An 11,423-nucleotide genomic window follows, 5' to 3' on the forward strand; every position below is an offset into this window, starting at 1 on the left:
TATAAGTACTAATAAACAGCCAATAAGCTAGTAATATGCATGCTAGTTAATGAGAACTGGCCTTAAAATAAAGTTTTATCAATCAATTAGTTGATCATTATTTATTTATATTTTTTTTTATTCAGGTGCCACTGACTGAACAGAAATCTTCAGTGGAGGGAGAAAGAGGATCACAGCAGAAGGGTTTGGGTAATTGTGTCTGTTCATCTGTTTTGTTCACTATAATTAGATTCCTGGAAGTTTGTGTTTCTGGTCAATGTGATTATAGAGACGCATCGGTATTCCCAACACACTGACCCTCACAATCACATTACAGTGGCCCGAACCGATGCACAGTCCCTGAAGAGCACCGGACTGAACACTGCAGCAGCTGGAAAGAAGATAAAACTGCTCAAAATAAAATGAAATGAAATGAAATGAAATGAAATAAAAGCTTTGGATAAAGTGTCTGCCAAATGCATAAATGTAAATTCAAATTGTAAACGATCTATTAACTGATTAAATGTTTACATTCAAAACACATCTAAAATAGCCATGCCTATTTTTTTAAACACATTAATAAAAAACAATGAAAAACAAACAAATAAATAAAAACAAACAAAACAAAAAAACTGAAAAAGCCAAAAATAAATAAAATAATTAAAAATAAATAAATGTAATAATCAATTAATTGCTTAAATATTGACATTAAAACAATAACAATGAATAAATAACAATTCAAAACATTACAAATTAAATACAAAAATGAAAATACATAAAACCTTACAGATGCATGCATGCAAGGATCATAAAATATTTTAAATATTTTTATTTTAAATTAAATTACTGTAAGCAATTTTCGTAAAGTGCGAGTACAATCCTAAACATTGATTATTGATTATAATTACAAAACACATTCATGCTGAAACTGACTGACGACTGACAGTCTTGTTTACAACAACAAATAACAAATCAATACTAATGAATAATAATCCATACACAAAATTAAAATGCAAAAGCAGTTAAAAGCATGACCGGCTCTCAGAAACGCAGCCGTCTGCTTTGCATTTCCAAATCAAATCCTCAAAAGAGGAAACATTTGTAGCTAAATATGCATGAAATGTAACAGTAATATTCACAGTATTACAGTTAGTGGCTCTTGAAATCAATTAGGCACGAGGAGGAGAGCGAGTTGTCGCACACGCCCGCCGGTGACATTTGGATTCTGCAACATCATCAAGCAATCTGTCGAGCCAGAGAAGAAGCCATTAAAGTTGGTCAACACAGCTCTGACTAATATGGATGGAGCAGGGGAATTACGTCCTGCCAGCATTTCTCTGGGCTCCTTATTATTTTCTGCATTAAACGCCCATACAGCTCACAGACGTAGGGACCAGTGTTACTTTAGAATCACAGACATTACTATTGGAGTTTTTATTTACATCAGTTTTTATTTTTATATTTTCCATTAAAATTTTCGTTGAAGTTTTATTAATTTTGCTGTTTTTCTCAATTTTAGTAGTTTTTGTTTACATACACACATATACATAAACAATAATTATATACACATTTATATATATTTATAAATATATATATTCATTTTGTTGTATTGTTTATTAATTAAACAATAAAACAATAAATACAATTTATTTACATTATATAAAATCATTTTTAGAATTTAATTTTTTTATATATGTCTAAATAGTTTTTATAATTTTTTTCAGTTTTACTTATTTTAGTACAATTTTAGTATTAAATTAAAAAATAAAAATAATAATCAAATAAAAAATAAATACAACATTTAAAAAACCTAAAACATTAAAAATAAAACAAAAAGTAAAATGTAAACCATTAATTTTTGTTAAAGTTTTAGTAATTTTGTTGTGTTTTTATAATTTTAGTAGCTTTTAGTAATTTTAATATCAAGTTAAAAATGATAAAACAAAATATAATATAAAATGAAAAATAAAAATTAAACAAAAAAATAAAATGTACAATTCAATAATTGTTTTGATCATTTTTAGTAGTTTTGTTATGTGCATATAGTTTTTATTAATATCTTATTTCAGTAGTAGTTATTTTAGTACAATTTGAGTATCAAGTTTAAAGCATAACAAATAAATAAATAAATAAAAAGTAAAATAAAAATAAAACAAATACAATTTACAAACATTTAAACAGTTAATTCATTGTAAAGTTTTAGTAATTTTGTTGTGTGTTTTTCATTCTTAGTAGTTTATATATAGCTTTTATCAGTTTATCAGTTTTATTATTTTGGTACGACAAGTTAAAGCTAAATTAAAATGAGAGATTTTGCACTGGCCATTAGCTGAAAAATAAATAAATATTTTATTTCAGTTAACATTTATTTTTACTTTTCTAAGGTTTTAATTTCAGCTACAGTTTACTATAATAACTCTAATTAATTAGGGACTCTAACTGCATGAACTCAAACTTTCCAAAATGTCTCCTTTAAAGTCTCTTCTCAGGTCAGATGTCCAAGCATGCTCTGGAGGCATGAAGGTCTCACACTCCTGCTCTTCTTCACAGAAAGCACAGATGTGTCGTGGTGTTATGAGCTGCCAGAGGAAGCAAACGCTAGCGAAGCGGATTTGCGGCTCTCACTGTCTGCTCGTGTAAGCGGCGCCTGTCACATGTAAAGCACAGAATACACGCCGCTAATTGGAGAGCTTCTCCTGAGGGATGGGCAAAACACAGAGTGAGGTTTGTCGAGGATTTCCTTGTCAAGCTGAGCGGAGAGAAAGTCCCAGCATGCTGCAAATGTGCCACATTTCTGCTCTGCAGTCTGTGAGAGCAAACACAGACGCTTCATCAACGGCCAAACATGCAACGCCACACTGTTCCTCATACAAAACCCCTCCTGAACTACGAACACAAGGCTATTTCTCACAAAAAAAGATGCTTTTATCGATGTAATGAATTGCAACGGATTTTTATTACGTTCTTTTATTAATTAAAATAAAAAAAATTATAAATAGAGAGAGAGAGAAAATAAAAAAATAAAAAATAAAACAAACAAACAAAAAAGTAAATAAAAAATTTTATTTACTAAAACATACACAATTATAAATAAATAAATGAATAAATAGATAAATAAATACCTTACATACATATAAATATCAAGTCGATCATAAATAACATCAGACAAAATCATTTAAAAAATTTAATGTAAATGAAAAAAAAAAAAATTTAAATAATAAATAAAAAAATAAACCTTACATACTGTACATACACACATACACTTTTTTCATTGCAACAGATGCATCTTCAAAAAAATTTGGACAAACAAAAAAAAACAATAATTTTGAAGGGGGATTCATGTTTAAGTTATGCTGTATCTTACGAAGATATAAATCTACTCTATGCAAGTATGTGAACCCAAACAATATCTATGCTGATCGATTTTATGCATTTTTTGTTATTTTAGTACAACTTTAGTATCAAGTTAAACTAAATGTATTTATTTTTTCAAATATTTTATTTTAGTTAAAATGTATTTTATTTCAAGTTCTTTTATGGTTTCAGTTTTAATTAACTATAATTCAATCAAGACAACTCTCGGAAGATTTTAGCATGGTGATGGATATGACAATGTTAATGTATTTGGTCTTGGCGGAATAGATCTGCTACGCTGCTGCTGAATTGCTGCTGCTGTTGGTTATTGCTGTAGTTGTAGATTATTGCTGCTGCTGCTGCAAGCAAGTACAGGAACTTGCTACTGCCAATGCATATGGCGATACAGTGCTGTGAGTATTTAAGACATACTGCTGCTGCACAAATAGCATATAAAATAACCCGTAGCAGATCTATACAGGTGGAGCTGGGGAAGGTGGAGGGTTTCAGAGAACTCTGAAAGCACGCTGCAGGAATCTCAAGTGAATGCTAGCCAGCCATATAAATGCAAGGCAGTAAGCTCATTGGCTGCATATGCAGCATGAACCAATCAGCTTGAGACAAGTCGTTTAACTCTCTGAATATCATCAGTTATGTTAACACCCCGTCAGCCTGCGCCATCTAGAGTTTCATGACTGAACTATATATTAACCCTGATACCAACACATCTGGTTTAACGGCACAGCTATTCCTGCTTATCACTGACCTGAACATGTTTTACAGTTGAGGAACTACATATATTGAACTGAATCAACACTGAACTGTAAATAAAAGCCTGTTAAGCCCTTGTTGTGTTTGCTGATCTTAATGAATTGCAACAGATGCATGACTACAACATCTGGACAAACAAAGGTTTTTTATTTTTTATTTTATGGGCTGCTGATTTTGTTTTACTGCATCACATGAAAATGCACATATTCTATATACGTGAATGCAAACATGCATGCAATCGATGCACTGCACATGCATTTCAGATGAATGCAACAATGCATGCAATACAGACTGTAATTAACAATGCAATGAATGGTAATTGCTTCTATCTACAGTTTTCTCTCTTCAGCTACTGTCATGAAGAGAATCTTGTTTGCTGTCCACTGGCCAGCTGCATCTGTGCAACTGTGAAATACACACACTTGCTGTTTTTATACCATATAATGCATGTTAAGTATGTATTGTACAACAGAATTGTGTGTTTGCAATGCAGTGGCCAATAGTCTGTTTGTATACTTGTCTAAAGGATGATTCTGTCCCAAGACTATAAAACAAATCTAGCTGTCTGGAGAACAAACCACTAATCAAGCACTAATTTAAATTCTCTGTCACCTTTAGTTGCATCCCTAAGGACAGAGATATGTGTTCATTCTCGATGTGGTCCAGCAGTGATGAAGATGATGCTGACAAACGCAGAATGAACTCATGTCTTTCTGGAGTGCATCTGAAGCGAAACGTGGCTCTGTAACACACTCCTGCATCTCTCAGAGCCGTCAATCACCGCGTCCTAAACGAGAGCTGGACAATCAAGACTAACTGATGAAGGACCATAACATCATCAGCGGAGTGACGCGAAGCACAAATCACTGAGTCTGCAACTATCCTTAGTGAATTACTGAAAGTCACTTTCATCTTAATTAGTGGTAGTTGCTTAGAGAAGCAGAACTAGAGTCAAATATCTGAACAAACACACAACATTAAGTAGTGCATTTCTTTCACATTCACTTCAGGCAATATACTAAGCTTTTAATATATAAAATGAATAATTAAAGAAATATTTAATTCTGAATAAAATATAATACATTACGTATAAATGTAATGTATTATCTAAACTCTAAAAAATATATAAATAAAATATAGATATATAAAAATACACAAATATCCATCCATCTATCTATACAATGTATAAATATACATAATAAATTAAAAATAAATATCTAAAAAAAATCTAAATATTTAAAATGTATTTAAAAAAGAAATATTAAAAATATATAAATAATATATAGTTCTATTTCATTATATATAAAACATACAGATATCAATCTATAAAATGTATGTAAAAATAAATATATTGCCAATATATAAAATTATATAGGTATATATTCCATCCATCCATCCATCCATCCTCCCCGCTAGTTTTGCTGTGCTTTTCATTCATATCAGAAATGGATCTTCTCAGGGGACTGGTCTGGTTCAGATCTGGCCTCATCTAAACCAGATCTCAGCGCACTGAACCCAGAGAAGCTGTGATCCTGAACTCCCGCTAACTTCCTCACATAAAACCATAACACAATCCTTCACGCTCCTCATAAAAGTGTCCCGCAGCACGCGGAGCTCAGGAGCGCTCTGGACGGACGGTGGCAGATAATCAGACTGAATCTGGAGCTTTGCATGTTGCCCTTTCTGTGTCGGAGCACTGCAGTGATTTAAATAGCCCCTGACAGCTTCGTTCCTTTGTATTATTTATAAATGTCTGGTTAAGGGTAGGCAGTAATTCAGAGCTGCTTTCTGACCCTTTGCTTTTGGGCAAACGGGGGAAAAATGCACCAAAATCCTTGAATAGACATTTGCTACAGCCCTGAGATAAAATCCAGTGAACATGATGTGAAGAATTTAGTGGAAAATGTTTCAAATGGCCTTAATGAGTCTGGATTCATATCCTCCATTACAATTATTAGCTATAAAAACTGAATACAATTCTTCTTTTAAAACCAGTTCATAAACTGTTGCATTCAATTCAGTGAAAGAGCTTACATCAGGATGGATTTATGAAGGAATTACACAGAACTAAGGACATGTATATAGTTGCTTGAACTGAAAGTGTTCAGTGGATAAAAGTATCTAATAATGCACAAACTTAAACATAAATGCTGAGAGTCAAGATATTTTGGCACGTGACACCAGAGAGCTTTAATGGCAGCAATGCACACATAACACTGAAATCTTTTGCAAAATAAAAAGTAGGGTTGCACAATATATCTAAGTAAATCGATATGCCAATATGGCTTACTTTGATTTTCAAATCGTGAAAGCTGCGATTTAATTAGATAAATATGTGATATAAATGATATAACTCTGAAACCCGCAGCACATATTTGCAAGCGTACCAACAAAATAAAAGCTCAATTCAGGGTTATAACAGTCAACTAAAACTAAAACAGTTGAAAAAAAAGTTAAAATAAAATAAAATTACACACACACACACACGTTTATTTATTTTAAATAAAAACTCAATGCAGGGTTATTATAGTTAACTAAAGCCATTAAATATATAAAACTGAAATAAAAATAAAATAAAAATTAGTGCTGTCAAAAGATTAATCGCGATTAATCGCATCAAAAATAAAGGTTTTTGTTTATGTAATATATGTGTGTGTACTGTGTATAATTATTATGTATATATAAATACACACAAATACAGTATATATTTTGAAAATATTTACATGTATTTACATGTATATATTTATATTTATATAATTTATATTATATATATATATATTTGATATAGAACTATAACATATTTTTCTTAAATATGTACATGCATGTGTTATATACAGATAATAAATATACACAGTACACACACATATATTATATAAACAAAAACTTTTATTTTGGATGTTTGGATTGGTTTGACAGCACTAAAAAAAATATAAGCATGTTTAAGAAAATATATATTAAAAACACAACAAAAAACTAAAAAAATGTCAATTAAAAATGATTTTTTTATTATAAATATATCTCTTATTTTTGTAATATTTTATTTAAAATCACAAAACAAATCATAAGTATTAATATTGTCTTATATAATAATTATAATGTCATATTGAATTGGTCAAAAACAGTAATAACAAGTTGACAGCCCTTAAAGGATGGTTTAGATTCAAAAAGTAAAAAGTCATTTTTTTCTGCTTTTTTTTTTTTAACTATTTTTTATTTCTATGCAGCTGCACTCTCCATCAAAACCACATTCAACATACTGTATAATGCAGAAAAATATCACAATGCCAGTTTTTCCAATATTGTGCAACCATCCTCCAAAGGTCAAATTCATCACATCCCATCACGAGCTGTAATTCTGAGGTGAATTACATTTGAAAGCGGGCGTCATGTTCATCTTCTCACTAGCCTATGAAAGTGAACATTTCACACAATGAAATCCATCACCGATTCATTCACGACATGTCCTTCAAGGACACAAAAATGCCATTTGGAAATCGCCCTTGGAATAAAGACCAAATGGACACGTAGTCAATTTTGCTGTCATGACTTGGCAGCATGTCACGATGGTCTATTAGGCTTTTTGTGGCCTTTACTCCCTCAATTAACCTCAAATAAAACGTTAGTGCTGTGTTAGATGAGGATTTTGATTTCTTGCATGGAATATGATATGCAGTTTATCCAGAGAGCCATTAATCTGCTCCTCTAAGCTAAAGTATGAGCGAATCAACGCCGAAGAGCCACCGGCAGAGCGCTAAACCTACATAATGCTCATGAGCCATAAATAAATATGCCGTAGTAATGCATACTTACGCGTCGGGATATCGCCGGAAACGAGCAATGTGACGCTCTCCGTTTGACCCCGGGTGGTATTTAAGACGACTTAAATGTGAGTAACGTGAGTCTCCGGAGCCGCTCAGACTTAAATCCCCTTCATCCCGTGAACTTATGTTAGCATATACTTCATAATAGACGCCCTGCAGGAGTTCACGGGGACACTGGAGATGCGCTAGACCTTTGTGTGCTGGAGGTAATTTAACGGCTCAGCGAGGAGAGGTCTCACAGAAAAGACTCTTCAGAGGAATTTAATTAAAGCAGTAATAACATTTGAAACGCACGAATCAGACACAGACGAGCTCCTGCTCTCGCATGCATCGCACCGCAGTGCTGACAGATGCAGAAATCAATGCTTCACTTGTCATATTCCGCTTTCTCTGTGTTTCATCTCTTGAAGTGGTATTTTAATGCTGATTGACAGGATATATATTTTAAATTAAAGGCCTCATTCTTGTTGCCGAAATGCAAAAAGTGCTCAGCATCGCTTTATTATTATTATTACTGTAATGCATTACTGAAAAACAGATGATAATTCTATTAAATACAACAAATGCTGCTATTTGATACTGTGCCTAAACAGGATGGTTTTCACTCTTGTATTATAGTAATAAGAATAATGCAATAAAACCTCCTTAAGTGGCATTTGGATTGATTTCTGTGGAAGCTTTTTTCTGCCAAGGAAAACATAATTAAAAAGGAAATGGAGACATTTTCTCACAATTCTGTCCTGCTGGAGCCCCAGATAAAACTTGGTCTGTATCCAGCAGTCTTCCGCTATCCACAGCTAGACAGCAGCAAAAGAGACATAGTGACAGTTCTAAGTTTGTTTGGTTTCTATATAACTATAAATATAAATATATACACTACTGTTCAAAGGTTTGGGGTCAGTAAGATTTCTGTAAGGTTTTTGAATGACTCTTCTGCTCACCAAGGCTGCATTTATTTGATCAAAAATACAGTAAAAACTATAATATTGTGAAATATTAATACAATTTAAAATAAGTTTTCTATGTGAATATATTGTAAAATGTAATTTTTGAGATCAAAGCTGAATTTTGAGCATCATTACTCCAGTCTTCAGTGTCACATGATCTTTCAGAAATCACTCTAATATGCTGATTTGCTGCTCAAGAAACATTTCTGATAATTATTAAACAATTATTATGTTGAAAACAAGTGTTCTGCTGAATATATTTGTGTAAACTGTGATACATTTGATTTTTTTTAGGATTCTTTGATGAATAGAACGTTAAAAAAAGAGCATTTATTTAAAATAGAAATCAACTTTTGTAACATTATAAATGTCTTTCCTGTCACTTTTGATCAATGTAATGCATCCTTGCTCAATAAAAGTTCTCAATTCTTCAAAAAATATTTTTTTTTCACATAAAATTTTTGACAAAAAATATACATATATTTTTTAAATCACTGTTTTGTGTTGGGGCAGAGTAAATACAAATACTTGGTCATCAAAAAAAAAAAAATCCTTATTGTTAAGCTGAGAACATTATCAAATAGACTAATATATGCATATTTGTTATACATATACATTTACATATACAAATACATTTTAATATGTATTTATTTTTAACAACAAAATATGAAAACAAATATTTTATTTCTTTAGAACAATGTGCACTGATGAATCATGTACAATAAGAGCAGGAATATGATTTAGGAACATACGTTTTGATTTCATGTTGACTTTAAATGGCAAACAAAACAAATACAAAGCACTCAGCATCTACTGATAAAAGTCATACATGTGTGTTCGTACCTTATGAACCTTAAAGAGAACCTCACAGAGGTGAAAACTAGCCTCTGCTTGAGCCCAGTCTGATGCCAAGATCTGACACAAAAACACAGAAAGAAATCTCACTGTTACACATCCATTAGTGAGGATACAGCCGCTTACTGCAGTCCCCTTGCAGTAGGTTAAAGGAGTAGTTCACCTGAAAAAGAACATTTACTGAAAATGTTCTCACCCTCAGGCCATCCAAGATGTAGATGAGTTTGTTTCTTCATCAGATTTGGAGAAATGTAGCATTGCATCACTTGCTCACCAATGGATCCTCTGCAGTGAATGGGTGCCGTCAGAATGAGAGTCCAAACAGCTGATAAAAACATCACAATAATCCACAAGAAATCCACACCACTCCAGTCCATCAGTTAACGTCTTGAGAAGACAAAAGGTGCTTGTTTATGAGAAACAAATTCATCTTTAAGACCTTTTTAACTTCAAACCGTTGCTTCCAGTCCATAATCCATAATAACGCTTCCTCCAGGGAAAAAGTCCATCTCCTGTTGTCTCTCACATCAAAATCCAGCCACATATTTGTTTAGAGCTGTTTTGGCTTGTAAACAGTGCTTGATCTGTGCAGATTTCTCTTTCTCTTTTTTTTACTGGAGGAAGCGTTATTATGAATTATGGACTCATATTTTAGTTAATAATTGATGGACTGGAGTGGTGTGGATTACTTGTGGATTACTGTGATGTTTTTATCAGCTGTTTGGACTCTCATTCTGACGGCACCCATTCACTGCAGAAGATCTGTTGGTGAGCAAGTGATACAATACTACATTTCTCCAAATCTGATGATGAAACAAACTCATCTACATCTTGGATGGCCTGAGGGTGAGCACATTTTAAGCAAATGTTCATTTTCGGGTGAACTACTCCTTTAAAGGTCCCCAGAAGTGCCTTGAAACAGCAGCGTTATTCTATGTGGTGACGTAATTTCAACTGAAACAGGAAGACAGGGCGGGACATATCGAGCAGCCCCGCCCCCTTTTTAAATTAGCCAATAGCGTTTTGTTTATATCTGCTGGGGTCAGAGCCGTTGAGCTCGGGCTTATATCTTCTAAATGAATTTTGTCACTGTTTTGGAGCACACTGGCTTATAGATAACCTTAAGACTAACATATTGATACTAACACCCAAAAAACTTTAATTTTGATTTCATGGGGACTTTAAGAAAACAAGTGCACAATTGTGAGGTTCTTTCAACACAATGTATTGCAGAGGTTCTACTGATTCATTATTTCACTCCTCTGTTTTGGAAAACTAGTCATTTGTTTTATTTTTGAGCCAATAGCGTTTTGTTTATATCTGCTGGGGTCAGAGCCGTTGAGCTCGGTAAAGCCGCATTTGACAGCCACAGTCTAATAGATTCAATATGAAACTCTTAGTTAAACAAAATAGTGATCATAATCATGCTGAGGCTGCGTAGTTTTACAAGTGTTTAATATATGCCGACTCGTGCATATGATCGCTCCGTGCGATTGCATCTCTGGACCGGAGCCAAAGTCCAGATCAGACTGTGTGTGCTGCCGTGGTTCGCGTGACACAACATGAAACCAGACCTCATTTGCCCCAATCGAAAGCATATTTACACTATCTGAATCGTTCCCTATCGCCTATATAGTGCATTACGTGCCATTCACTGTACAGGAAATACTACACTGTGAACAAGCGACCGATCTCA

At 33.0% G+C, this 11,423-nt stretch overlaps 1 protein-coding gene across 1 annotated transcript in view; it reads right to left on the minus strand.

Annotated features, from left to right (window-relative positions):
* Positions 1–2,434: 2,434 nt before the first annotated feature.
* Positions 2,435–11,423, minus strand: part of LOC107757676 (gamma-2-syntrophin-like) — a gene marked incomplete at its 3' end in the record, with an annotated part of 75,420 nt that continues 66,431 nt past the window's right edge. Inside the window, exons 13-16 of the mRNA XM_016575237.1 lie at positions 9,716–9,787; positions 8,657–8,722; positions 2,645–2,785; positions 2,435–2,558 (exon numbers count right to left, since the gene is read on the minus strand). Of these exons, the coding sequence (XP_016430723.1) occupies positions 2,435–2,558; positions 2,645–2,785; positions 8,657–8,722; positions 9,716–9,787 (403 nt within the window). The remainder of the gene's footprint in view (positions 2,559–2,644; positions 2,786–8,656; positions 8,723–9,715; positions 9,788–11,423) is intronic.

The sequence above is a fragment of the Sinocyclocheilus rhinocerous genome, unplaced genomic scaffold (assembly GCF_001515625.1).
Source record: "Sinocyclocheilus rhinocerous isolate Xijiao unplaced genomic scaffold, SAMN03320098_v1.1 scaffold2850, whole genome shotgun sequence".
In the NCBI taxonomy this organism is placed as follows: Eukaryota; Metazoa; Chordata; class Actinopteri; order Cypriniformes; family Cyprinidae; genus Sinocyclocheilus; species Sinocyclocheilus rhinocerous.